The sequence below is a fragment of the Stigmatopora nigra genome, chromosome 7, assembly GCF_051989575.1.
Source record: "Stigmatopora nigra isolate UIUO_SnigA chromosome 7, RoL_Snig_1.1, whole genome shotgun sequence".
In the NCBI taxonomy this organism is placed as follows: domain Eukaryota; kingdom Metazoa; phylum Chordata; class Actinopteri; order Syngnathiformes; family Syngnathidae; genus Stigmatopora; species Stigmatopora nigra.
Window position 1 is genome coordinate 8,171,038 of NC_135514.1, and position 27,197 is coordinate 8,198,234.

Consider the following 27,197-nt stretch of genomic DNA (forward strand, 5'->3'; position numbering starts at 1 on the left):
ACAACGCTCGTGTTTCATAGCACCGCTTCAAGTGCTGTTTGGGCTCTCTGCAGCCTTTTATTGTGTGGATTCCGAGAGAAGAGAGGTCGCATAATGCCGTACTGCACTTTTTTTTTTGTCTCTTTTGCGCCTTCTGACATAAGCGACCCCAACGATCCGTGCGATGTATGGCTTAGTCAAAACCTTTTACACTGTATATGTTGAGGTTTTACATATAGAATGAGAACAGCTAAGCAATACAAAGTCTCAAAATGGCTATTTATAGTTCTGTATAACAGTAGCTATGCCATTCTATAATCTAGGATAGTAAAACATAAAATTAGATTCAATTATTAAATGATATTGTCCTAACACAAAGATACAGTAGTGCCTTATAAGGGGATTTAGTAATTGGTGTTTGGGGAGTGTTTGCTTTGAATATTGTGAATAAAATGTTGTGTGATGGTAGTGAACTGACTTCAGATCTCACATGTGAACAAAAAGTAAGGACTATAAAAATAAATAAAAAAATAAAACAATAAATTTCATCCATTATGCAAATTGCTGTTACAAAACGAGTTGAAACAAATTCACTGGCTCTTTACAGCAACCATACAGAGCCAAAATTGTGGAAAACATGACTTGGATCACAAAGTACAACAGTATACATTGTTAAACTTTCGATCCAATTTTCATTGTCTAGCCAAAGTTGGAGAGGACCGATAAATTATCTGGACTGCGCAGTCATGCCGATTTTTGCGGGCAACTGCGAGTCAAAGGTCAGTTTTGGCATGAAAAGCGAGATAGCGTGAAAAAATATTGCGGGTAGAGTAGAGTATAATTAAAAATTTAATTAATTCTAGACTTCCACACCATTTAGCTTGAACGCTACTGCGCGGCCATATAACAAAGCGACACATCAGTCTCGCCAGCCCGGGCCATTATCATTTGGACTGCCGGCGTCTCATCCCCGCGTCATTCCTTTGGTCTTATCTCCTATCAATTGGCACATATCGACTGTTTCTGCATAGTCTCGGTCATGGAGATTTAATATCGCAAGTCATGCTGAACTTCGATGGCTACTAATGGATTGTGTATAATGTGGCACTTAAAATGCATGAGCAACCACTGATTTATCAGTAATTTGCCTCTACCGGAGCGAATCTCCCGCAATACACGCTTTGGTTCTTGGCTTGGGAGCACAATGGGGAATTTTGCATCAGAGTTTGAACACACAAGTGCTTTTCTCGCACATAAAATGGATTTTTTGGCCTTCTGATGACAGTGATAAGAGTGAGACAAGCGTGAAATGGTAGATTTGAGATTTGAGATGCCAGACCGAGAGATCCCGGGCATCTCTCGCAGGCAGATGGGCATCCCCCCCAACCCCCCCGAAGGTTCCATTCGCCTTCCTTCACTGTCAAACTGCGCGCGTAGTAATTACAGTGTGCATTATCACATTGGCTACTGTGATAAATGTGGAATTTTTACATCCTGCTTGAGTAGTTGTGCTATGCTCCTAGCCAGCTGCAGTATAGCACCCCCCTATTTTTTTTCTTTTCTAAATTCCCTTTGACCCCTTGGGGGTCACAAACCATGAAGCAGCAAGGAGCTGTTAGCAGATCGATGTGTTAGGTTTAAAGGTGTCTGTGTTGTCATGGCAGCAGGCGAGGCCACCTCGGCTCAAGGTTAACAGCCGAGGGGCCGCAGTCATACGCCATTAAAGGAAGTGGTCGATGTCGCTTGGACAGGTCAGACTGACACGGGCAACATTTTAATCGCTCTGACTTTAAGTAAAGAAACAAGCTCTTAATGCTGTGTTGATTTATTGAGCATTGCAAAGCGATACGGTGGACTGTAGAGTAATCTCACGGTGATTTACTTAACCAAACCGAACATTATATCTTTAATTGCTTGCCACAAAGTGCAATATGATGAAAAGAAATGGGCCACCCTTTTACATTAGCAACCCCATTTTTTATGAATCTATAGTCATGAGCTTCACCATAAGAAGGATAGAAACGCCATGCAGCCATCCATTTTCTGTAGCGCTTTTAAGGGTCGTGTGGCGCCAAGGTGAGTGGCTTTCCACACTTTTGACTAGTTGCCTTTCTATCGCAGCAATTTCGAATGATTGCTATGTTGTTCTTTTTTTCAGTCCAAAACTGCTGTACAAAATAATACATGATCAAACCCAGAAATCAGGTTAGCGGACATTTGTACATAATATAACGACATACATAACCGAACTTGCTTTCTTCATGGTTGGTGTTATTGAACGACATCGGTAGATGTACGGCATCATTTACTTGAAATATATCATTTATGCCTCATAGTCATAGTTTGTCTTTGAGGAATATACTACTTTTTTTAGTCTGACCTTTACAGTAGTAGCTGTCCAATCCATTTGGAGTTGGAGGGGTTGTCAGCGATTGCATTGCGGCTATCATCGTTACACACACATCATCATCATCTCATTTTAATATATATTTCACATTAGTATTAATCCCAGCTAACTACAGGTATCAGGTGGATGGCCAGCCAATCACAGGACACAGGGAGACTGACAACCATTCACGCTCACATGTTTTGGGGATGTGGGAGGAAATCGGAGTACCCGGAAAAAAATCCACGCAAGTCCAGGGAGAACTGTCGCTTAACGCTTAGATTGTTTTCACTTGCCATAGAAATCAAACTAATTTTGATTAACCGGCAGTCTTCATTCATTGCAAGTCCTTTCAGTTCAAATTGATTTGATGTCTATCGGAGTACATGGCAGTGAATAAATTAATAAAAGCTATTACTATGAAACTGTGGTCAGCCCATAGAATGACTGTGATATGCAATACATTTATTTATTAACTAAATTTAGGTAACCCGCTCTGGTTGTTGCTGCACTTGTAAGAAAGACCAGGATGTTACAACACTGCCACCATCTGGCACTGATGCCATATATTACATGTAAACAACACTTGAAGAGAGACTCACTACATAGGGCAAAGATGTGAAATTTAAATATTCGTTTAGTTAGATTTTTCAACTGATTAGAACAAAAATTGGAAAGAAAATACAACAATAAAAGTCAGTTTTATTCCCTTGGCAAGTCAGGTTTTATTCTACACTTCTTAATATGTATTTTGTTGCTAAATGCACACAAATAACCTTTGTGTAAAACCATGAACCTACCTTGCATGCCTGTTTCTTCCACGTGTACAATATTTTTCACATTTTTAAAGACAAAGCACATTAAAAAACTTGACGTGCTAGCGGAAAAGCTGAGATCCATTATGGATTCACACAAAAAAATTGGTAAAAAACAAATGTGCGACCTTAAAACTTAAATTTTGTTTCCCAGAGCTATCACCTCTTACTTTACATGCATTACACATGACTGCCAGAATGTAAAGGGAGAGTAAACAAAGTGCACAGGGTAACAGTCCACTCCCAATGACACAACTATAAAGATGGTCTCATCACAGAGAAGCAGAGGAACAGCAGACATTTGGCTCTTGCTCAATACCCATGAGATCAGATGCGACTTTGTTTATGCTCTCAGAGCTGAAATACAAATCAGGAATACCCCATTTAATTTTATATCGCTGACAATGCAAAGTGTAAGTGAAATGTACTTTTGCCGGTTTCGGAAAAAAAAAGGACGCAGATTAAACTGAATGTAAACCCATACCTGTCTGAGTCAGAGTCGCCATACGTGGTTGCGTCCTTCTGCAAGTCCTCAAGGGATTGAAACCTCCTGATGCCACAGCCCTGCACGGCCTCAACTACAGAATAGCGCGTCTTTCCCGCGGCACAGGCCTCCATCTTGGTCACGCTGAGCTCCGTTTGGAGGAATAGATGGAGGCAGCTGTCCGACAAGAGCAGAGGGCTTAGGAGGATCCTAGATCATGGGAGCAAAACATCACAGATTAAGTCATTAAAATGTCATTTCAACATTGATTGTTGAAAATTGTGTTTTTTTTTTTAGTTCAAACATGTTTTATGACTCAAATACTTTTGACTCACCTCAAAACCTTTAAACATTTACAGGGCTATGACTACTTTTGGAAATACGCATGTATGGTAATGTGTGGACATCATATAATTGTGACACAAGTGTGGCCTGGATCACCCAAAATGTCATGTACTGGTTATAAATATAAATATTTTTATTATTTTCTAACAAACTACAAAGCATAAATATATATATATTTTTTCCATGATTTGTAAAAATATTTTTTCCAAACAGAAAAATGAATCAAAAAATACCAAGGGAAAATGAATGAACCCAAAATACAGCCCTCCCCCATGGTTGCCTTGTGAAGGGTTAACTTGAAAAACACTTGTAATAACAATTTGCAGTTGAGATGCTTACTGTTCTAAAAAGCTCTGGAGGCCTGCCATGCGCTCAGAGATCTGTTGTGCGTTGTTCAGGCTGAAAAAGGGGTTCTTCGGGGGTAGTTGTGGTACTTGCGTCCTGCAAATAACAGGATATAAAGAACAAACTCTGAAGAAACTGAGTGCAGATAACCAATAAAGCCATCTAACTAATTGTTTGCACTCACATCAACATGGAATTGGCTTGAAGCCTTTGACGAAGCCACACAAACTCGCGAAACCTCCGCCGGACCCGGGAAATCTTCCTATTGAAGTATACGCTATCCGTCTGAAAAATGTCAAAACGTCAAGAATTTGGTCAAAATAAAGATTTTTCCATTCAAAAATGTGGTTCTACTTACATGTAAACAAACTTCATAGTCCATATAGGCATGCCAAAAGTCATTCTTTTGGATGCGTGGGTCTCGGACCCACACGCTGATGACCGGCTGCATGGAGGACTGGAGCTATACACACACTGGCCCTCAGGAAAACGGGAAGCTTTTTTCCTGTCAACAGATAAGGGGAAGTTATATGACACGCAAGGAAAATCCATGTGTTTTTTTTTTTTATTGCACAAGTCCAAAAAGGCAAACATCTTGCGGACATAGTTAAAGGTCAAGATTGAGTTGTTAGACTTACCCGATTTCATCAAGAATGTCACTTTTGTCTCTCGCAGGTCGACATGTTGCAATGTGTTTGTGAGGAATGTGCGATAGTGCAGCACTTTCAAGTGAGCTGGAGACTTTTGTTTTCAGTTTGACTCTTTAAAAAAAAAGAGCAAAGGTTTCAAAACAGCATACAGTCACAAGACCTCTACAGGCTCCACCTAAGTGCCCCTCCAGTGCTGCTATAGCACAAAAAGGTACAAACACATTCATTAACAATCTCACATGTATACAGATGCATACCTTTTAATTAGAGGGTGCTATGGATATTTTTACTATTAAATTTTTCAGGGCCTATTGAGCCCCGACTAAAAATGAGATATTTTAAAGCTGCTATATAAGAGTTGAAAATAGTACCTCCTAAAAATGTTTTTACCTAAAAACAAGAAAATGGGAACAGCAAAGTATATAGTACAAAGTACATATTCAATATTATTAAAAAAAACTCCCAAGCATATTGACTTGGTTGTAATGTCCTTGTAATCAAATTATACTCACATTTACTGCTCCATGTCTATGAAATTGTTGTGGTTTAGTGCACGTGAAGGGAAAGAATTCACATGAGCCAGGTTAAAGGGCACACAATATTTTTTTATTCTCTGCCACGTCACAGATCTACTGTCTTTACACACAGGCATAGTAACAAAGGCTCAGTAGTAGAATAGGTAAGTTTTATTATGAAGTATAAAGTTAAATTGAGACTGATGACATCCTGCTGCTCATCTAAAGTGCTACATTGAACCTTTTTGGGATTATGTGCAAAAACTTTGCACAACACATTAAGGGCAGTAAGGCGACTATTTATTTTTGCTTATTTCTGTGGTGAATAGCACCAGTTTGAATGGACATAGGTCAATCCCTTTGGGGAAAATGACAGAAAAAAATATTTGGTACAAAGCAGTTAATAAGAAATATGAAACATTACCCCAAAAGACATTTTAGAAGGAAACAGCAAGACTGAAATAAAAGAAAAGAGAGAAAACAAGCACAACATTGACTCAAGTATTTTTCACTTAACCCTATACTTTTCCAGTGTTTTTTTTTTATTCACCAAAACTACTCTGCTGTTACATGTAGTATTTGAAAGCTTTAGTTTAGGTACTTTGAAAATGTGCAAGACGAAGGATGATATTTGAACTAACGTTTTACATCAACACTAAATATTGTGGAGGTGGGAGCACAATTTAAACGTTAAAAAAAATCTGGAAAAGTATTTAAATATGGAGAGACGGATTGGACATTTCTTTTAATAGCAGTATTTTAATATGGATTTGGTGGGTAAATTCAGCAGCATAACGCAAGTAGTAGATGACCCTGAAAGTAAATTGATGTATCTCAACTTTCCTTAGCTGGCTTCATGTTTTTTTGCGTGACCATCAGCTGCGATTTTGCTAGTCAAGTACTTCTCAAGGCGTGATGAATACCACAAATGTTAGGAGATCCACTCTAGTAGTATACACAAATTTTAGCATTAAATGTTCAAATAAGCACTTTCCAGTGATTTACGCTTTTTTTAAAATCCAGTTTACTCTGTCTGTTAAGTAGAGTTTTAGATGCATTTAATTTTTAACAATGGATCTTGATGGTTTCTTTACGAGTGTATTTATGCTGAAAATGTCTAGTAGGAATAAAACACCCTCATTGTTAACAAACACTTTGAATCAACACTAATAACTGAATTTGATTTACTGAGCTCCATTATGGAGATAATTGGAAATCCAAATCATTACATATTCCTGATTTTTTTATGATCATCCCAAACAAATGATATTTTAATATGGCCTTTGTTATACACTACAAGGTGAGGTTTACAGTGCTACGACTTCTTGTTGCCCTGACTAAATATTTAGTGCAGAGAGGTCATTTCAGTGCTTAATACCAAAATGTGCTACTACATGTACTGGAGACGGGGGACAATTTCCAATCAAGAAATCTAAAAACGACTAACTTCACAATGTTACAAAGACTCCACAGTGATTGGCTGTGCTAGACAATGACACAAAACGAGGCTCCAGGATCATCAGCTGCAAAAAAGGCAGCGTTCAGTGTCTATCGCAAAGCGCACATGGTCGCCATTAGATGCTTGAGGTAAGCTTAGCGACACCGCTTTAAAGTAAAACGAATCTTCCAAATTTCAAGGCAACAGTTCACCTCCACCCACGACAACGTGCGTCACTGCTCCTCGTCTCCGCAGTGCCACGTCAGCTTCTGCTCGTAGAAGTCGATGACCGCCCGAGGGCACCTGGTGCTCGCCTCGTGGGCTGGCAGTAGGGCCACGTCACCGGAGTTCTTCCTATGTACAGAAAAATAGATTCCAGACACTTAATTACATCAGATTTGATTGATTAAATGAAGTTCATCAGGCATGTTACATTTCAGTACAAACAGTGCTTCTCAAATCAAACGTAAACAGCCCAAGATTTTTTTGTTTTGTTTTCCCACATTAAATCCAATTGGACACTACAGTAGATGACAGTTGCGCTCTCATAGATATTTTGTAGTGCTCTTTAGCAACAAGCAAGTGCGTAAACCATAAAAACACACTTTTTTTACTGAGATGAAAAGAAAGGTGGCACAAAATGGAGATAATGAAGTCCTTTTTGTGTCATTTGAATTGTTTCTTTAGTTATCTGTAAGGTAATAAGAATATAACGGTATGTAGGGGTGTGGTAATGAAAATGTAAATATAACAGAGAAAAAAAGAGAAGCATTGACTGAAACTAATACTTTGCTAAATTCATTCAGTGTCCAACATTCAGTCCTTACAACATTCTACAAACCCCCCCGACACACACTTGCACATTGTACAACCACAAAATTTAAAAGAGGAAGAACTGGATTTACCATTTGACTAAGAACATCAGCTCCCCGCGTCTGTCTGCGGAACCAATGATGCATTCAAGTTCGGGGTAAGCGTCCAAGGCTGCGGGTGAGTCTGGATCGTCAAGACAGTTCTGAGCACATATCTGTGGTGGGGACTATACAGGGTAGAAAGAGATGGATGTGGGTTCACATGCTTATGCAAGTAATGAATTACACAAAAAAAGGAACAAAGAGGCCAGCTTTCTTTTTAAAAAAATGATATATGTATGTGTCTGGAAACTCCCCAGTCCACAAATATAAATCCAAGCTGTCTAAATAAGAACATTGCATTTTAATATTCTATTTAATTTGTATTTTTGAGTGAATGCACTCAAAAAAGTCAAAGTTTGTGACCGCAGCCTTAAAAAGAAAACAATCTTAGTAATTCCATCCAAACTATTAGCCACAATAATCTAGTGGTGTGTTTGTCTTGGACAAATATATATTTTTTCTAATAAGACAGGAATATGCATCCTCTCCAACACCTCTCAACATACTCACTATTTCCATATCGTCCGTCATTTCTTCCTTAGGAACAAACTCCTCTTCCTCATTCTCAGACGGAAGACGATTTCGCAGATACTCTTCAATTAGCTCAGGACAATCCAGGTTATCTTCGGGCTCCCACGTGTTGTCTGTTCTACAATAAGGATTATTGTGTTTACTACAATTTCTTACAATTTCTTGTGGAATTAATTTCATGAGAGCTGCTTTGGCTCCATATTGTCATCTCACAATGAACGCTAGATGTATAAAAATGGCTGACAACACTTTTCAAATGTTTAAATATTGGCAACATCAAAGGCCGGTATATTTAATATATTTTGTTCTATTGCAACAATCAACTTTGTAACTGTTGTGGATTTTCCTGGGAAAAAAACATGAACTCACTCCGTGAAGCCTTTCCACTTGAGAAAGTACTCTACTCTTCCATTGAAGATCCGACGGCGAGTAATCTTCTCCACCGCAAACTCCTGCACAATGGCAGAAGAGTCATCCAGCTTCCTTTGCTTGGCCGTCTGCTTCTTCCTCATCTTTCTTTTAACAACAAGACACAAGTTGTAAACAAAAAAGTAAGTTCATTCTACCAGCATCCACATATATTTGACATGTCGTGTGTAATCGCTTTCCGGTAATTCCAATCCAAGTTGCCAAACTGAGTAAGCATATAAGACAGTCAAATAAGATCTAACACTAGGATTTGTGTGTTTTGGCCTTTCATTTTGGAGTGAAATGTTTTGTCTTTGTTCACCATGGTTCCTAAACTGACTATCCTTCAAACAAGAGCCAATGACGTATGTTTACATAGCTCCACCTGCTGGATCCTACCCGGAAGACAACACACTAACGTCCAAACACGCTACAGATTTCACTTTATTGAACATTCCACTCTAAAAGTAAGCATTTGTGGACCAATTCGGTTCGTGATGCCGCGTGGGAAAAATAAACGTACGTTATTGAGGGAGCCACGCGTTGGTCCTTCGGTCCGGTTCGTGGGACGTGTGTATATGCGTGTGCGCGCGTCTGTGTGTGCGTGTGTGTGGGGTCGTTTCGGGAGAGTAGTAACCTGCACTCTTCGTCCTCGATGGCACCAAACGAGCCGCTCCACCGTGTTTACATTCGTTAAAAGAACTTTTCGATGGCCGAGTTGCGATTAAAGATGGCCGTTGGATGCTCGGAGGAAGGAAGTGGTTGCCAAGGGAAAAGGTCATGCCAGGAAAACCGGGAGGAGACGACGAGAACGCGCACGCCGTCGACCAATCACACGTTAATCCGTCTCGTCCGCGTCCTCATGGGTCGTTTGTCCGGATGCAGAGTCGCCACCCATGGGTGTCACCTGGGTATGACATGCTCAGTGACGTATCAAATTATTTTTTCCCATAACTATGTGTATGAACGTCATTTACAAATAAATAAATAAAAGTATGTTGTGCAATGTAAATAATATTATCATTTGTCGTTTACTTTGATATATTCCCAGGTTATGGAGCTACCAACCATTAGTGGAACAATGAAGAAGTAGAGGGAAGAAACCTCAAGGGATATGATTGACATCCCTCTCCTAGCCAATAATAAAAAGCATATTTTGGTTTCGTTTTGTCGTTTTTCCCTTACTATTTGTGCACTTCCCACCCGCTCCTACTAGAGGGCAATGCCTCACCACTGCTATTATCTTAAAGCTGAGCCTCCTTCTTTTGCCTTCAAGTCTTGATGAAATCATAGTAATACATGCATGCATTTCCTTAAATAGATGGCAAGGGTTAGACAAACCATCTTTCAGAATTGCAAGTTTTATTGAATACATTGATCACAATAAAAACATATAATACACTAAAATAGTATAATAGAACTCACTCACTCACAGTACAATCAAGCTTGTGCAAAAAAACAACAACAATTGGTTAAATGTAGGTCAATTGTTCATATTGTGCAGACTCATTTCTAAAAATGACTAAAAACAAAGAATCAAAATCACCAATATTTTTCTCCTCTATTATGCAACAGGCAATAGATAAATAAATAATAGCCTTTATCTGCAACCATCAAACAAACCAGTGTAAACATTTGTGAATTTAAGATTTATCTTTAAACGTGCAATAATGTGTTTACCCCAGTGGATAAAATGAATCTTAATACATTTACATCAATAAAAAATATCTTAATACAGTGTCCTGAAAATGTACTTCTCGTAAAAATAAAATAAAAAATCGAGAGTCACTTCTTTCAATAAAATTTTACATAATTTCACTTGCTTGTAAGACCAACTTATACTCACTCAACCCGTTGTTTGCACACAATTAAACACATGGGAGTGTCTGTTAACAGTGGGAGCAGCTCCAGTCACACTACAACCTTTGTGTGCCATCACAGCTACAGTGTGCATATTTGTGTGCGAGTATGTTGTGCGGTATTTGTCCATTTGTTGGCCCTCACAGTCCTGCTGCGCTGGCCTGAATCCCACCCTGACACAGTGAGCCCCTCGTCTTGGGCCAACTATTGCCGATAAAGAGTTTCTGTCAGCCGTGTGGGCAACACAATCCGAGCACACAAAAACACTCAAAGATTCAATTGTCTTCAAATAAATACATAAATACTGCTATACTTGCCACTCGATGGTTGGTCTGGAAGATTTTGGAATAGACGATGGAGTATGCCTCAGCTTGTTTTGTCATTGTTGTTACAGTAGATCTGTAAACACTGAGCGGAGGTCCATTTAGCTTTAGAGGGGACTTTGCTTTTGAGTTTGGGATACAGTACAAACATTGCCAGGATGCTGATGATGTGTACATGGAAGTACATGGACCTATAATAAAAAGATTCTGTGTTTTACACCAAAAAGATCTTTTAACATGGAATAATACATCTATGCACAGATGTTGCAGCTTTTTCTTTTGAATTAACAATCTTATATTGCTAATGATGTATAAATAGTACCTGTAATACACCATGGTGGGCTCAACTCCCAAGAGTAGAAAAGGCATAAAAGTATAGCTGATGGCCAACTGAGTGGAAGCCCAGGTCAAGATGTCATAACCGAGCTTTAAGCCTCTGGAGCCGAGAAAGTGGTGGCGAAACAATTTTCGTACCTTTTGGAAATAAATAGCCATTTATGTATTCACACGTTGTTTTTTGTGAATATTTGTGTGAAGGGACTTAACTCACAGCTCGTGCAACCAGTGTGATCAGGATGGAAGTTATAAAGGAGAAATAGTATCCTGGGTAAGCTCCGTGCCACAAGGCAGATAGAATGAAGGTCAATGCTATGCGGTGATGCTCAACTCGGTCATAGCACACCCTGATGAGGTGGAAAAAAGTTCAGGACAGTGTATTTAAATGAAGAAAGAGTAATTTTTTCTATACTGGTGCTTAATATTTAAGCAATAATTTCTCAAGGACTTTTACAGTCTGAATTTAGATATCTGCCATGTAAAGCATATGCTATGTGATAAACAACGTTTCACCGCAGTTACGTTTTGAGCCATTTTCCAGTTTGTATGTTCCAGTTGTCTATGAAAGTCTTGTAGCTGGTTGCTGTCTGAAGAAGACAATTGAGTACTTAAGTTATTATTCAGTTTTTTGGCATGAACTGGAAAGAGGAGAGCATTGATGGTACCTCAATGCCAATGATGTTTAAATTACTGATGAGGTTCCAAGAAGCTTTTCCATTTTCATCCATGCCTTCAAAACCAAAACCGGCAGCGTTGTTGATAGCATCACCTGACGTGACAAATAGAAGATTAAAAACTCTGAACAGCATTTTATCTTGCAAAACACCCCTATGCCTGATAATGTGAAAGGTGTACATCATTTCAAGCATTTCAGCAACGGCCTCACAGTGTGGGAACTGGGTTCAAATCCAGGTCAGTCAACCTGTGCGGAGTTTGCATGTTCTCTCCGGGCCTGCGTGGGTTTTCTCCGGGTACTCCGGTTTCCTCCCACATTCCAAAGACATGCCTGGTAGGCTAATTGGACACTAAATTGCTATCAACAAAATTCAGTTATACTCACAATAAAACTTCCAGTCACATGTCAAGTTGCTACGTCTAAGTTTGAGGTTACATTTTCAACAAAATGTATCTTACCTAGTGTCCAAGCAAAGTAGAATTTGGGTCTCGCAGCTTGCATGGAGAGGAGACTGTAGGTGACCCGTGTGATGAAAGGGGCGTTGCTTACAAAGTGAGGATTGACGTTGTACAATATCGGCAAGGATCGTGTGACGATGAAAAAGAAGAGCATGCAGCCAGAGCACACCAACAATTTTTGACACACTGCACTCTGTGGACATGATAGACGCAACACACATACCGATAAAATGAAAAGATGATAAGATAAACAGATTTAGAGCTAGGCAAGTATGTATAGTGTACGAAAAATCTGTTGCTATACAACGTAGAATTGTTCAAGATAGAATCATACCAAGGGTGATGGTTGTTGAATTTTATAGTAGAGACTGTGTCCATTACACGTGCTGGTCTGTCGTCGGAGTCTGCTGCTAACATGTGTGCCCTCAATGAAGTTGATGTAGTCCTTGTAGTTATTGAAGGGACCCACCAACACGCTCAGGAAGTTAAGATTGTAACTTAGGTACTCCACAAGAGAAGGTCTTACACTGCACATTGACAAAAGAAAAGGGAAAATAAACAATAATAATAATAATATTACATAATGTGGGTAACAACAATGGGACCACTTTGGATAAAAAAGTGCTAAAAACAATATTTTTTTATTTTTTTATTTACCTGGAAGAAAATTTGATTACAAAGAATACAATCAAACATGATTGATTTTAATTGAAAGTGATATGTGTTCTAGAGGCACTCTTTGGAAGTTCAGCTATGCAAGCATGGACGTTTTTTTTAAGGAAATGAAAATGATAGTTTATATTAAATGACTTATTGTAATGATATCCCGTAATCATGTCAGTATAACCATATATACAGGATAATAATCAACATGTTTGTTCTGTATGCTTAATTTGAACATGTTTCAATCTATTGGATAGTAATCTTTTGCATGCAAAATGATTCCAATTTTCTAACTCGCCAGCATGCTATTTACATGAACAAACTATTCACCGTAGCTGCATGTCCTGGTCCTTGTGCTTCTTAGCTAAAGGGAGAAAGAGATTGATTCATTCGTAAAATAAGGTAATTTTTCAGGAATTAATTTAAAAAGCGTTATTCACTCAAATGCAATGATGCATTGAGTCTGCTTTATACCTGCAACTCCAATTGGGATAAGAATGAAAAGGCTGGGGTTGTTGCACGTCAGAAATAGAAATGTTCTTTTCTAACATTTCACTTATGTTGTGGATTAATTCATCATGTTTAAGAGCAGCTTTTTTTGCAAGGGTTTACCTCTAATGTAACAGATTTGTTTGTATGCTAAATTGTTTACTGTCAGAGAGGTATTAAAGATATTGTGAGCACATACCAACAACTTTACATCCTTTCCATCAAGATTCTGATCTTGACTGCCACAATTTTACAATAAAGATTTACTCTACATATGCAGTGCCATTAACCAATGCAGACTTACTTTAGAGCCAGCAGCTTCTGTTCGGAGGTCAGTTCTTCTGCTTTCTTACACATACCTGAAATTAAAAAAACAACAACAGTAAGGTTTCAAATTGAACACTTTCAACATAATATAATCGACCAGTTATTTTATTTTAACTCCCAACACATTGAAGATGTGATCTTACCGTCATGGAGCTGGAACCCAAGTGAGGTAATCTTCTGGGTCATTATCATCAGTGGCCTAAGCAGAAGATATTATATTATATTGCGGACTGGATAGAAAAATAACATGATTTCCTGGATTCAGTGTTGACATTTTTATTAATAAATAAATAAACATAAATAAATATAAATAAAAAGTAGCGATCCTGCAAATATTTGGCTGAGTAAGATTGAATTGATGGACTTGAATTTCTTGAGCTTCTATTGGTGACCTTAACTTGAAAAAGTTAGCTTTTCAATGGATGCTTTCTAACATTTGCTGGAGGAAAATGTGAACTCAACCTGCTAAAACAATGTCACAGAATACCCCCCTGCCCCCTCCTAACAAACACACACAAACCCTCACACACACACTCACTGCTTCTTTTTAATCAGCGGTACTGTATTTACTAAAGGCTGTGTCACTGTTAACTGTGTAAGCATTCAGAGCACATTGCAGAAAAGTGAACAGATAACAAGGTGAAACAAAATTACTAATGGGTTACCAGACTCAAAAGTGTGGCAAAGTAGTTTTCTCACCCAGAGAAGTCAGTAGACAGTATTCCATATTTAAAGATGACGAGTCTGCTGACTTGGCATACAGTCAGATATCCCATTGCCATCATCATGGAATATCTTGGACACAAAATGTTAATGTTCTTGTGAAATAAAAATAAAAATACAATAAAAAAAAATCAATATGAGCCAGTTTGGTTATACACTGAATCAATCTTACACAAACGTATTTTTCTGTAAACTGATATGGGCAAAACCTCCTACAAAGTGTAGCAACCCTCAAGATTATCAGGTAATGTAATCTATGATCAAATGTCTAATTTTCTGGTTTAATTTGGGACATTTTTAGTTCAGACAGCCCTTAAACTAGTTAACAACACAACTCTGTCTGCTGTGCTGTACTTTGTGGAATGTATTTATTTAAAAAAGATGAATAAACTGACCAGACCTGTCTAGTGCCATTCCTAAAATATGATAAACAGCAAAAAAAAAGTAAAAGTAAAAACTGTAACATTGGAACTGGTGGTGCAAAATGTTGAACAGGTCATTTTAAAAACATATACACAAATGTTTATTTATTATTTTTAATTTATTTATTTTAAGTGTTCTGTTTTCAATTAAACAGTAAGCCATTCTCATGACATTTAATGATTGCATAATTATTTGTCACTGTTGCCCAGCAGACTGGTCAATCTGGTCGAGACACCCAAAATGCTGGTTACAAACAAAAGAGTTCAGACTATCGTCAAACCAATCTAGGCTGTCAAAACTAAAAATTCCAGACCTGCACAGTTGTAATTCTTCATGACGTCCTCATTAATATAAAAATGTGTTTTACAATGAATCTATCTATACACTCAGAGAGAAGCTCCCCACCTAAAAGTTCACTAATGACCCTAATGCAAGGGGGTCAAACTTAATTTGCATTCATGGGTCACATTTATGCCAAATAGATCTCACTTGGCGAGACCAGTTTATTTTTGCCCCAAAAAGTTAATTTACTGGCCGTCATTGAATGGATGGATAGATAGATCACATAAACCTGACCCATTTTTTTGAGGCCCGCTCATTTTTTCATGTTTTATATTGAGATTTTTCTATTTGTTCATTTTCTGATCATTCTTAGATTGCAAAAGTATGTGGAAAAGAAAAGAGATTTACCTGTGCACATGGTTGATCTCAGCCTGTGTCATAATAAGATAGTTTGCAAGAACCACAGCCAAGAAGTGAGTGGAGGACCTGCAAAGATGGACATGTATGATAAGAACTACAGTGAAAGGGCAACATTACTTCTTCCCCTATCAACTTGATACTCGTGCTTTTCCAGTTATACGCTGTGAACTTAAATGACCAACTGCATTTGAATTTTTGCTAATAAGATGAACTTCTTTGTAGCTAGTGCAACATATAAAGTTATGCAGACTTTTAGCAATGAAGTGCTTTATGCAGGATCCTCATAATGTACCATCCAAAGCAGTAGATGAGGAAGGTGATGCCGAGCAGAGTGGCTACCGCGTGCCTCACTGCCGGGTTGCTGTGACAAGGACTGAGGTAGAGACGAAACCAAAAGGCGGACAGTAGAGCAAACAGCTGGCATGCCAAGAAGTTCACCTGTGTAGCACAAAGATAGCAGGTTGGGGAAGATTGTGCCATCCAAGTTATTGAAGATGAACTTTACCTTGAAAATATCAAACATTTCTACAAAAATGTGAGAGGAAAATCATTAAGTGATTCAGAAATTGTGTTTTTGTTCCGTTTTTACCTTCTTTAAATAGTCGGATGATTCTATCCTTTGTTGTTAGTCATTTTTACTAGGACTGGTAATTGCATAATTATTCTCAAGGATTGATTGATTGATTGATTGTACCAAAAAAGGTGGCATGAAGGTCAAGACTTTTTGAAGAAACACATATTTTGCAAACATGACATTTTTTTACACTTATTTCTCATTAAGTAGGCATACTTTTATTATACTTTTATTTGGTGTTGTGTCATGAGATTTTGCCAAATGTAAAATAAGTGCCTTGCCTTAATTAAGGTTTGAAGCTGATGTATGGATTTTTGTTAAGATTATAGGGAAGTATAGTAATTGTTTTTCTTACCATTTCCAGGGGAAATCCCAAATAGTCACTGATGGGTAGCAGCCACTGAGAACCAGAGCTTTGAAAAAAAATATTTACGTGCTCAACCATCCTAAACATCTTGTATCTCGAGATCAATTTGTCATTTTCGCCTTTATTCTTTAAGGAGACAAACTTTTTTGTCAACTGAGAGCCATCGTTCGTGCAATAAGTCCCGTGACAAGTCAAACCAGTCCAGGTTGGTGAGGTTCACACTAAGCACGCCCGGTAGGTATCCTACTTCTTGCCTCTCCCCCTCAGAAACCAAGCACAATCCAATTGCGTTATTGGTCGAATTGTTGGAATTTGACATGTGAATGAAGATGAGCTCAATTTCCGCCCTTCTTTCAAAACAATTGTCAAAACTCTTCCGGAATTTAAGAGGCTGGTGGGTTGCTGTTTGTAAAATACTTATCGTCGTTGTCTCAATAAATAATTACCTTTGTCACTTTTTAAAAGTCACACTAAATCGGTATTTTCTTCGAATAAGAAACGTTAAATGATTAAACTCAGACATTATTTCATTGGAACTTAAATGGGTTTTTCTTTTTTTAAAAAGACATTAATTTATACATATTGTTTTGCATAGTTAGATGTCGGTTCCATCTAGCGCCTCGAGTTGGGGATTGCAGCGCGTGTGGCAAGTGACGTCACCTGTTTACAACTGCCAATGAGCACGTGGCGCACTGACCCCCTTGTGAGCATTGGGCAGAAACGGGAAGTAAAAGGCGGGGATTTTCAACTAATGAACCAATAGAATCAGGTATGCAAATTTAGTTTAAAATCTTCCCGGGAAATCCGAGTTTCGCGGGAGGGCTCTTGAGCGCGTAAACCGTATCCCTTCATTCATCAGGCCGTTTCCTGAAGCCATTTCTCGACGGGGGAAACGAGAGTTGCGCTACTTTTTAATCCATTGCATCTGCCTAAATGCACATACACGAGGACAAATCTTTTGCAAAAGTCGATGATTCAGACTTTTACCTTTGCTACGGTCTGATTATTTTTGTAACCATTGCGTGGATTAGCAATCGGATCGGCTTGAAAGTGTCGAGGCAAGAAAAGGGGGCTATTCGAGAACAAGATGAGAAGAGGGATCTCTTCGGCTCCGGACAAAGTGATTTTAACAGGCGTTGGGGGCTCACATCTTGACAATAATATCATTTTAACAGCGCTCTCGGATCGTTTAAACCCAACTCAAGCAAATGCTACTTATATCCAAATAATAACTACACCACCGCCTTGCAACGTAACACAGACCTCAAATGTATGTTTATCCGAGCCCTCGATAAACAACATTTACACCACCCCACAACAAGCTGCAGCAAATGGAAGTGGACATCGACCCGCATTAGGAAGGCCACCGGTAATCATGCCATACAGCACATTTTAATGCATTTTGTGTGTAACTAACAAGCTTAAAACACGACACAAGGCTAGCCCGCTAAGGTTAGCCGAGCTTGTTGTTCTGCCAGCTAGCTGCTAACCACTTAGCCGCTCCCACGACCCAGCTTTACCACTAGCTAAGTTGTCCAAGTACCCCGTCTTGCTTTTTAGGAGGTTCTGAATTAGAGATGGGGTATTTTGATAAATGGCTTAATGTTTAAACCACGTCCAAGGGTGTGCGAATAGCTCGCTAGGCTCACTTAGTGATGCTTTTGAGTTCGCTTCAGCCTCGCAGGCAGATGGAAACATTGGTAAGAGATGAGCAACCTTAGCGATGGCCTAGTGGAGTCTTTAAATTTGGGGGGTTGGGGTGGTATTCGGGCATTTTTTTGCTCCACGATTGTACACTTCTAACCCTTTCGCCATTAACACTTCTTTTCTACTCGACTCTGTTGTTGTTGGAGCCACTTTGGCTTCACCACAGTTTTTTGATCTCAATCGAAAGCTTCAAATCGTCGATTAAGATGCAACTTGGAATGAAGCATGAAAATGAGTTAGCTGTCATGGCTAGCGCCAATCTTGTCGAGGCGGGGAGTAATCCTTCTTTTCTGACAAAGACTAACAAGTTTGAACAAGTGTACATTTATAAAGTCCAACGAAGAAAGTGCAACATGATGATGCATTTCCTTAACTTGAGTTTGTTGCATTCATTGTTGCTTTGCACATTTGGTCTACTTGTACTCTGCATAAATCACCCGGGGTCGCTTAAGCTTTTTTTCTCCTTAGGTTTTGGTCATTGTAAAGGGGTAAAAAAGCTATTCGTCTTGCCAGCTAAACTCATGTATACGAGGCCAGAACCATAAGCAGAAGGGGTGAGGGGAACTCCTTGCTGGTGTAAAATGGCTGACGTTTAGACTGTCAACAGGGGACGTAGTACTATTCCCTGACAAGGATGAATAAAATTTGCAGTATGTGTTGACATGCGACTGAATTTGTGTCCTATATAAGACTTGGAAAGGGCTAATGGACCATCTAAGCCTATGGAGTGTTCTTTTTACCCCCCATTTGCAAAGCACTACTGGGATTGTAGCCAGAAAAGTTTGGGTGATACATTAAGCGTCCTCATGCCTTTTAATGTTGATCATCTTAGTGGTAAAGAAGGGGTTGTAATTGTTGAGAATTTAGTTTTTGATTATGCACAAGTAACTGTTTGCAGCAAAACGTGACAAGATGAAAAATTGCGTCCAAAATAAGTCAGGACCCTTTAAATCCGAAGTAGGACAAAGCTATTAGAAGGAAGATTGTAGTTTGATTTGAAGTTGGATATAAATCAACAATCGGGCCACAAATCTAGGAACACTGTCTTACAATACATGTGTTGAGAGTTAAAAGTTTGCACATTGACATGAATTGGAGTGATTTCAAAGCTAAAGTTAAATGATAATCACTCCACTGTTCAGTTGCACATTCATGCCTTTTTTCATTAGTTAAAGAGGATTTTTTTGTACAATTCAAAGCTTATCTGAAAATATTTTCCATCTCTTTCCTGAAGGCCAAAAGGCGACTAGCCCTCGATGATTCTGACCACCAGTACCAGTCAGAACCGCCAAGGACGCCAAGAGGGAGAGGGGTTGCTACATTAGCCATTGGAGCACATTTAAAGACAGCAAAAAGTAAGATTTTATAGATACTAAGTAATTTCACCTACATGCTGACTTAGACAAGAGAAGACTTGCTGCTCCATAAGAACCACTTAAGTCTAAACATCATAGCTGCCAACTACCCCGGAATTTATGGGGTTTACCCAGAAATGCAACGCAAAATCCGGGACCACAGACAGCCTCGCAACAACACCCATGTGCGACTTCAGCGTGACACATGGTGGAATTACTGACTGTATAACGTACATAGAATCACCCAAATACAAAGATAAACTTATTTTAAACATGCTGTACTTTTTCAATAATTTGCATCTACACAATATTTCAATTAATGTAAAAACATGATAAGAACAGCTTGATTTAAGTTGTCCATATATACTTTTTTTTTGCATTTTATATCAATTTTACATGAATCGCATTCACCCTGTAAATACTCCTGAAATGGGGTCGACATAGGCTGGCAGCTCTGAAACATGCATAATTGGATACACTTTTAAAGAACATTGTCATAAACATGTTCCTCTTGCATTTTAGCACCCAAGTCACCTCCAGAAAGAACGCGGTATGACACCTCTCTGGGACTCCTAACAAAAAAGTTTGTGGATTTGCTTGCCCAGTCTGTTGATGGAGTTTTGGACCTAAACCTTGCTGCAGAAACTTTACAGGTACATGACTTCCCTTTTAAAATAGGGATATTCTGATTGTCTTTATTGTACATTCTCTTCAAACCAACGCACTAGGAACTGCATTGGGCAAGGAAGGGTATTGAAAACAATAGATGCATATGAAAAAATAAGCATTCTTCAATGGAATAGACATTATTCCATGTCATGCACAGAATTTAACAACAGATAGCATTAAATCTAGAACCTTGCATCTTGGCATCTCCTAATAAACAATGTGCAGGTTTTTCCCTCAATTACTCCCATACCTATTCAAAAAAGTAACACGTTTTAGTCTGCCGTATTGTTTGTTCAACACTGGTGCAAACTATAAACAAACATTAAATATGTTACTTTTGTTTTACTTATGTTCCCAATATGGTTGCCAGGAATAGATAGCTGTGTCATAAAGTTTACCCTACCAAGTGTGCAAGTACGTTTTTTCCCCCCCTGGTTTTAGGTCCAGAAAAGAAGGCTATATGACATCACTAACGTGTTAGAGGGCATTCACCTCATCAAGAAGAAATCAAAAAACAACATTCAATGGATGTAAGACACCACACCATGTTTTTTTTTTAACCATGTATCATTACCCTGTGTATATTTAACAAGATGCAATGCCATGAAAGTAAAACTATTTAACTCCTTCTTGAATTATATTTCTTTTGCCATATTAATGACACAAAAGGCTCCAGTTAATTAAACCAATTTTAATATCACATAGAGAAAACCCAAGGAAATACAAAATGCAGTTTTTAAATAATCTTAATTTTATTTACTCACTGGTAACAGCCACATTTTGGCAAATCTTGGGTTTAATTTTTTTTTACTTGCAACACACTTTTTGCCACCTCATTTGTTTAATTAAATCTCTTAAATAAGATGTAAAAAGCTCAAGAGTAAACATCAAAAAATTAGAGAATAATTGAAATCTTTCAGTGTTGAATAGATCATAAGGTCACTTCCAAGACTTTGGGGTTCTAGAGAACCACTGTCACTCCGAAAATGGACAATAGTGGGAACAGTGGCAAAAGTTTGCAAAAACACAATATTTCAATTGCCTAAAGACAAAAAATTATTGGAGCAGATAACTAAAATTGCTTCCAACAGTGCAACAATGACTCATCCAACATTCACAAAAGAAATTAGCATGACACCCAAAGAACTGCAGGCCTCACTACCCATAATTGAGGTCAGTGTTAACTATTGTACCATACAGATGACACTGAATAAAAAAAGAAACAAAAAAGAACATGAAGGCTAATCTCCCATTTGCTAAAATCATCTTGATGACCCCTCAACACTTTTGGGTAACCATTCTTGGACTAATGAGACAATGATTTAACTTTTTCACACTAGAATATAAATCAATAAATAAAAATATATAATATTGGATTGTGTTCTGGGGGCTGAAATTCTTTTTCACTGCACTTACGGAGGATGAAACATGTTTTTAATCATTCTATGCTGACAGGGGCTGCAGTCTGTTGGAGGTTGAGGGATCACTGAACCAGAGACAAAGACTGACGGAAGAGGTTTCTGAACTGACCGAAGAAGAGCAGAAACTTGATCAACTCATCCAGAGATGCACCCTGGATGCGAAGCACATGAGCGAGTCGCCAAGCAATGAGAAATATCCTTCACATCACTGTCATTTTGCTTTTAATATTAGAATTATCCATATCATATTCTAACATTAAATACAAAGGTGTTTCTTTAACCATTTGCACATATGCATACGTGACATGTGAAGACATCAATCAACTGGGAAACTTTCAGGATCAAACTGTTATTGTTGTCAAAGCACCTACGGACACAAGACTCGAAGTACTAGATCCTGAGGAGGTATGTTAGATCCGTTTGAGATGCAATTATTTGGTAAATTCAAAATAGGGAACATTTTAAGCATCAATGAAAAATTCACCCTACTGCATTTTTGCATGTTAGAATATTTTCTACCTGTGTGTATGTAAAAATCTGACCAATTAAAGTGATGTTCATTTAAAAAAAATTCGGGCCTGATCACAAGTCTATCATGACTTCCCTTGTGATTTTTATGAAAATGTATTAAAGTGGGATCTTTCTCCCACTTAATGAATGCCCTTAAAGGTTGGATTTTAGTTTCCAAAAACTGCACTTGTTGGAATTTTGCATTACACCTAATTAGAGTTCTCTTTCTAAAGTTAATCTTTGTTTCCTCAGAGTCTCTCCATTCACCTGACCAGTACCAAAGGCCCTATAGAGGTTCTGTTGTGTCCAGATGTAAACGACCACAGTAGTCCGGTGAAAAATGGAAGCATGGACATCAATGGGAACTCACCTTTTCTCAAAGTCTTTCAAGGTTTGCTGAAAAAAAATGCATTCTTTTAAAAATTGTATTAACATATAAGTTATTGTAGCTCACTGCAGTATCTGCATTTCTAATATTGCTTTTTCCATAGAAGGTTTATGTACCTGACCAAGATTACGCTTACTATAATAATTTAAGGGGTGATGTAGCTTATTTTTCTATTTCCTAATAACTTATCATCTCTGTTCGATACAGATTCAACGTCTCCTGTTGCCGCTACCGCCGTATCCGTGAATTCTCTCTCGCCAATCTCATCCCAATTCACAAGTCTTCTACAGCATACGGAAGACCAGATGCCTTCATCCCTTGCCCCTTTCTTGAACCTGGGACCCCCTATTCTGGAGCAAGACGACTATCTTTTAGGATTGGGAGACGATCAGGGAATCAGCGACTTGTTTGAAACCTGTGACTTTGATAGGATGCCTTCACTTGGTTTGGATGATCTCCTGTGTAGCTAGCGCTAGCTGATCCAGATTTTGGTCAAGTGCATTTGAGTAGGTTTGGAGGCCTGTGACTTTCTAGTCAGTATAATCTAATTCTAGATACAAGAAAAAGGGCTATTTTTTTCCTTCCAATCCCCCTAGCAGACAAAATACCATGTTTACTCATGGTGTCACAGATAAATTCAGGTGAAGATTTCTCTTCTCAGGCTCTGGGAGGACTACAGTGAAGCTTACAGGTGATTAGATATTTCAATTGCCTAAAGACAAATATTAGCCTTTCTTTTTTTAAAACAAAAAAACAAAACATAACCAAAACACATTGCCGTTTGTGTTCAAACCTGCATGAATTAGAAGACACCACTTGGCTTGTGAACTGAAGCTAGAGTTTAATAGAATAGACTGAATGTGCTCAACAAACAAACAATTATTATCAAAATTATGATATTTCAACAATTCTTTTGTACCAAAGACATTTCTATGCCTTAAATGTCTTATTTCATTTTTATGACAGACCTTTAACAGCTGTCACACTTTAATATATTAGTCAAATCTGGTCTATTATGAGCTGAAATTTACTCAAGGTGTATTTAATAGATTTAAGGTATAATACACAATCCCCCATTGCTTTGAGTCTCAGTCACGTTATAGAATTAAACTGTAACTGGCGCACAATGACCGCTCCACTTCACATGACCGACTTGGTGTCTTCTGCACACCTGAAACGCAAATTAAGCCAATCGTTTAGGCTGATGTAAATTTTAAAAGTTATAATGAAATAAGAAAAAAAATGGTTGTCATCCAGTAAAGCAACCACGATGAATTTCGACTACGTATTGATCTAGACATGTAAAATATCTAATTAGAATGCCTGAAATAGTGTTCTACTTCTCATTCACATCGGCTCATTATATTTGATGACATCTGATGATAAAACAAAATTTATAACTATGAATTCCAAGTGATTAAGCAGGGATTTAGCGCTTTAAGCAAGAATTTTTGGCAGACGTTTAGAATGAAATAGAACACAATTGTCTTGTCTCGATCTGAAGCCTGGAAAACCTGCAGCTGCAGGTTATATTGCTGCTGTTAGTTTTAGTTTCCCCCCAACCTGATAGTGTGTTTGTGCAATTGTGTATGTTTACGTTAAATCTTGCTTGCTCAAGAGTATGACGTGTAAATGGGTTGTTTTTATAAAAATGGTTGATGCACAAGGTACCATTCATTGGCTTCCTCTGGCTAAATGTATGACAATACAGTTAAAATTGGGCATGTCTAAATGTTACCGTAGTTTACTTTGTTATTGAGGAAACCTTGAAATTAGCAGTAGAGATCTCATACACCTATATCACTTAAGCCACATGTTTATATACACAGTACTTTAATTGGTAAGGACACAATTGTTGCAGTGATCATTAGTCAACTCAATTTGTGTTCAGTCACTCACTCTTTTTCCCTGTGAGCATTTTCAAAGGCTATTACAAGACATGATGGTCTCGACTGGACTATGATCAGTGACTTCTGTCCACTGCTGAAGGGTCTAGCTTTGCCTCTGTGACACTGTGTGTCAGTTTTTTTTGTTTTTAACTTTTGGGACTTTTCTTTCATTCAAAAAAAAGCATTTTAGGTTGAGTCTTCATTTATCTGTCATTTCCCACACCCAAACCTTTCAAATTGGAAATTACGATTATAATAATTGCTTCCTAAGACCATTTACGCATTTTGTTTCTCAGTTTTAAGTATGAAATTATGCTTGAGTATTATGGCCACACTAAAGATCGTTCATCACAAACATACTACAAGATCACTTTCAGAGAAAAACAAGTTTTAAAAAATAATGCAGTTTTTATCAAATGTAGCTGCACAGAATGAAATGGCTGGTTTAGTTTGGTTTATACATTTGACCCTAAATATTTCAATTTACTATATGACCTGATTGTTTGGCAGAGTAAAACAAGGTTTATTCTTTTAACATTTTTTTTGTCAATATCTTTTTTTTGTCAATGTCTTTATTTTAAGATGATCAAATTCTAACTTTATCTGGAATAGTACATTTTTTCCCTCAGCTCATTGTGTTTTTCTTTTCAAATTGTCCTTAATGCGCCATTTTATACGATCTCAAATGTTCTGTAACAGCTCACAATATTTAAGCTGCTTTTCTGTTTGAAATCTGGTTTTTGGAAAAATTACATTTACATTACATGGGTTTGTAAAGGAGTGCTGATATTTTTGTAGTGAACATTCAAACCAAATATTGCATTGCTTCCATCAGTTCAGAGGAGTTTCATGACTTGCAAATGCTATTTGCTTATAATTAATTGGCAACATTTAAAACAGCACTGTACTCATGTACTTGGTCGGGCAAATTCATTGTTTCAAACTAAAGTACTTGGTTAAGGCAAATATGAAATGTACGAAGAAAATATATAAATGCTGCCTGTATCTAATGAATAAGGAGCAAAAAGATGAAATCTGAAAGTTAGCTTTTTACAATTTGGGTAAACGGTTCTTGGTGTGATGTCTAATGTTAGTGTTTATCTTTTGATGAGTGTTTATATGTTTAACATCTGTTCAATGAGGAATTGGGGATGTAAATGTTTGTTGGGGGGAGGGTGAAATGGGATTTTCTCCTTTTGTACTGTCAGACTTTGTAATTGAAATTTTGAATAAAGGAAATATAACTGAACAAGAATTTAAAAAAAACATGGTGTGTGTTTTGTTGAGTTCTTAGCTGTGGATTTGTGAGGCCCTTTGAGACTGAGAAAATACTATGTATCTTACAAGGCATTTTTTTACATGAAGTAAATAAAGCAATTTATCATGTCAAAATAAATTATACTACTGTGGTTTGGAATATGGGGTAAATGCTGAAATGGTTGAATTAATCCATGATTTGTTGTGCTGATTTTATTGTGGTCTGCAATTAAGACATGATGGTGTAGTGCAGACGTGGCTCATGAGTCGCATGCGGCTCTTAGCCAAAAGGAATGAGGCTCTTGCCTTATCATATTTTGTATATACTGTGGTTATTTGCATCATTTTATGCATATCATATTGTTATTTTCTCTTAAAACACATTCAAATTCACCTGGGTCCATTAAAAACAAAAAAGTGCCTGGCATCAGTGTGGGCAAGCCTGGGTTCGATTCCCGAGTGTGTCCTACGACTGACAGGCGACCAATCTAGTGTATAGTCGCCCGAAATCAGATGGGATAGATTTCCTAATATTCTAAATCTTGATTTATTCTGACAAATGAAAGTTTGTCCCTCATCAATTGCCGTACTTCAGTATGGCGGATAAGCACCTTTGAAGCGTCTGTTTTGGTACCTCTGATGTTTATTTTTTTGTTTCCGTCTTGTTTATAGCCATCGCAGTGATCAAAGAATCACATTTCCCACTGGGGTAAGTCTGTATTATATATCATAAATATCAATCTAAGCAAGATGACACGTGGGGTGTACACCATTTAATGTCACCCAGCAATCGTTAGCTAACCCGTCCACGCTACTGTAATGTCAACACATGTCATTTCGTTCTTATCTGTTTAAACCACGTGTCTAGGTGCACATTGAGACGCACAAAAATTCATCCACGCACTCCTACATATAGGAGCAATTTAAAGTTTTCGATCGGGCTACGCTGCATGTGTTTTTGGGATGTGGGGGAAAAGCAGAATAACGTAGAGAACGTGCAAACTCAACAGTGAGAACCGACCTGGGATCAAACCCTCGACCCCAGAACTGTGAGGCAGACGCATTAAACATTCGATCGCCGGGCGCTTTGTCAAAATTTAATAGCATACTGTTGTTATTAGATTGTCTTGAGTGCAAACACTATGTATATCAATGTATAATTTCTAATTAGATCCAACAGGTAATGGGACACGTGGACAATTCTGGCAACAAAAGGGCCTGTGAAATTGTTTGGTGAACAAACAATATCATTCGGATTTTTGTTGATGTT

At 38.0% G+C, this 27,197-nt stretch overlaps 5 protein-coding genes across 8 annotated transcripts in view; 2 read left to right on the plus strand and 3 right to left on the minus strand.

The window, feature by feature from the left end:
- Nucleotides 1–3,171: 3,171 nt before the first annotated feature.
- snx10b (sorting nexin 10b) lies at nucleotides 3,172–5,104 on the minus strand. The gene is made up of 6 exons (XM_077721159.1): nucleotides 4,993–5,104; nucleotides 4,713–4,859; nucleotides 4,539–4,639; nucleotides 4,349–4,450; nucleotides 3,665–3,874; nucleotides 3,172–3,537 (listed from the first exon to the last, which is right to left on the minus strand). Exons 2-6 carry the CDS (start codon nucleotides 4,803–4,805, stop codon nucleotides 3,453–3,455), a joined length of 591 nt encoding a protein of 196 aa, XP_077577285.1. The 5' UTR covers nucleotides 4,806–4,859; nucleotides 4,993–5,104; the 3' UTR covers nucleotides 3,172–3,452.
- A 1,183-nt stretch (nucleotides 5,105–6,287) lies between these two features.
- Nucleotides 6,288–9,662, minus strand: cbx3b (chromobox homolog 3b). Of its 2 annotated transcripts, none has more exons than XM_077721793.1 (5): nucleotides 9,448–9,662; nucleotides 8,772–8,914; nucleotides 8,382–8,520; nucleotides 7,863–7,996; nucleotides 6,288–7,311 (listed from the first exon to the last, which is right to left on the minus strand). In XM_077721793.1, the coding sequence occupies exons 2-5, from the start codon at nucleotides 8,912–8,914 to the stop codon at nucleotides 7,191–7,193; spliced, it is 537 nt and encodes a 178-aa protein (XP_077577919.1). In that variant the 5' UTR covers nucleotides 9,448–9,662; the 3' UTR covers nucleotides 6,288–7,190. The 2 variants fall into 2 exon arrangements, with proteins under 2 accessions (XP_077577919.1, XP_077577918.1); XM_077721792.1 differs by having other exon boundaries at nucleotides 8,772–8,918; nucleotides 9,448–9,655.
- A 1,134-nt stretch (nucleotides 9,663–10,796) lies between these two features.
- On the minus strand, nucleotides 10,797–17,348 carry mboat1 (membrane bound O-acyltransferase domain containing 1). Of its 2 annotated transcripts, none has more exons than XM_077720846.1 (13): nucleotides 16,720–17,348; nucleotides 16,083–16,228; nucleotides 15,779–15,856; nucleotides 14,642–14,737; nucleotides 14,086–14,141; nucleotides 13,920–13,974; nucleotides 12,798–12,990; nucleotides 12,464–12,656; nucleotides 11,995–12,098; nucleotides 11,852–11,916; nucleotides 11,544–11,676; nucleotides 11,316–11,467; nucleotides 10,797–11,184 (listed from the first exon to the last, which is right to left on the minus strand). In XM_077720846.1, the coding sequence occupies exons 1-13, from the start codon at nucleotides 16,816–16,818 to the stop codon at nucleotides 11,037–11,039; spliced, it is 1,518 nt and encodes a 505-aa protein (XP_077576972.1). In that variant the 5' UTR covers nucleotides 16,819–17,348; the 3' UTR covers nucleotides 10,797–11,036. The 2 variants fall into 2 exon arrangements, with proteins under 2 accessions (XP_077576972.1, XP_077576973.1); XM_077720847.1 differs by having other exon boundaries at nucleotides 16,041–16,228.
- Nucleotides 17,349–17,538: 190 nt separating this feature from the next.
- LOC144199313 (transcription factor E2F3-like) lies at nucleotides 17,539–25,876 on the plus strand. The gene is made up of 8 exons (XM_077720848.1): nucleotides 17,539–18,100; nucleotides 19,673–19,793; nucleotides 20,316–20,446; nucleotides 20,904–20,992; nucleotides 21,918–22,076; nucleotides 22,174–22,288; nucleotides 22,646–22,784; nucleotides 22,989–25,876. Exons 1-8 carry the CDS (start codon nucleotides 17,819–17,821, stop codon nucleotides 23,249–23,251), a joined length of 1,299 nt encoding a protein of 432 aa, XP_077576974.1. The 5' UTR covers nucleotides 17,539–17,818; the 3' UTR covers nucleotides 23,252–25,876.
- Nucleotides 25,877–26,479: 603 nt separating this feature from the next.
- Nucleotides 26,480–27,197, plus strand: part of cdkal1 (CDK5 regulatory subunit associated protein 1-like 1) — a 100,172-nt gene continuing 99,454 nt past the window's right edge. The window contains exon 1 of one of the 2 annotated variants that reach the window (XM_077720930.1): nucleotides 26,480–26,636. The gene's annotated coding sequence lies outside the window, so the exon portion shown is untranslated. Of the gene's footprint in view, nucleotides 26,637–26,746; nucleotides 26,977–27,197 lie in introns of those variants that run through there. The other variant, XM_077720931.1, reaches the window with a different exon arrangement.

Excerpts from the sequence above, each read along its gene's own strand:
- snx10b (XM_077721159.1), bottom strand. The coding sequence starts at position 4,805 with ATGCAGCCGGTCATCAGCGTGTGGGTCCGAGACCCACGCATCCAAAAG. Across the intron at positions 3,875-4,348 it reads CTCCAGAGCTTTTTAGAACA|GATCCTCCTAAGCCCTCTGC; the intron begins GTAAGCATCTCA and ends CCCATGATCTAG. Across the intron at positions 3,538-3,664 it reads GGCGACTCTGACTCAGACAG|CTCTGAGAGCATAAACAAAG; the intron begins GTATGGGTTTAC and ends TTTGTATTTCAG.
- cbx3b (XM_077721793.1), bottom strand. The coding sequence starts at position 8,914 with ATGAGGAAGAAGCAGACGGCCAAGCAAAGGAAGCTGGATGACTCTTCT. Across the intron at positions 8,521-8,771 it reads AAGTGGAAAGGCTTCACGGA|AACAGACAACACGTGGGAGC; the intron begins GTGAGTTCATGT and ends TCCTTATTGTAG. Across the intron at positions 7,997-8,381 it reads TGACGGACGATATGGAAATA|TCCCCACCACAGATATGTGC; the intron begins GTGAGTATGTTG and ends TACCCTGTATAG.
- mboat1 (XM_077720846.1), bottom strand. The coding sequence starts at position 16,818 with ATGTTTAGGATGGTTGAGCACGTAAATATTTTTTTTCAAAGCTCTGGT. Across the intron at positions 16,229-16,719 it reads TGGGATTTCCCCTGGAAATG|GTGAACTTCTTGGCATGCCA; the intron begins GTAAGAAAAACA and ends TGTGCTACACAG. Across the intron at positions 11,677-11,851 it reads ACTGGAAAATGGCTCAAAAC|GGTGTGCTATGACCGAGTTG; the intron begins GTAACTGCGGTG and ends CCACCTCATCAG.
- LOC144199313 (XM_077720848.1), top strand. The coding sequence starts at position 17,819 with ATGAGAAGAGGGATCTCTTCGGCTCCGGACAAAGTGATTTTAACAGGC. Across the intron at positions 18,101-19,672 it reads CCGCATTAGGAAGGCCACCG|GCCAAAAGGCGACTAGCCCT; the intron begins GTAATCATGCCA and ends TCTTTCCTGAAG. Across the intron at positions 22,785-22,988 it reads TTTTCTCAAAGTCTTTCAAG|ATTCAACGTCTCCTGTTGCC; the intron begins GTTTGCTGAAAA and ends TGTTCGATACAG.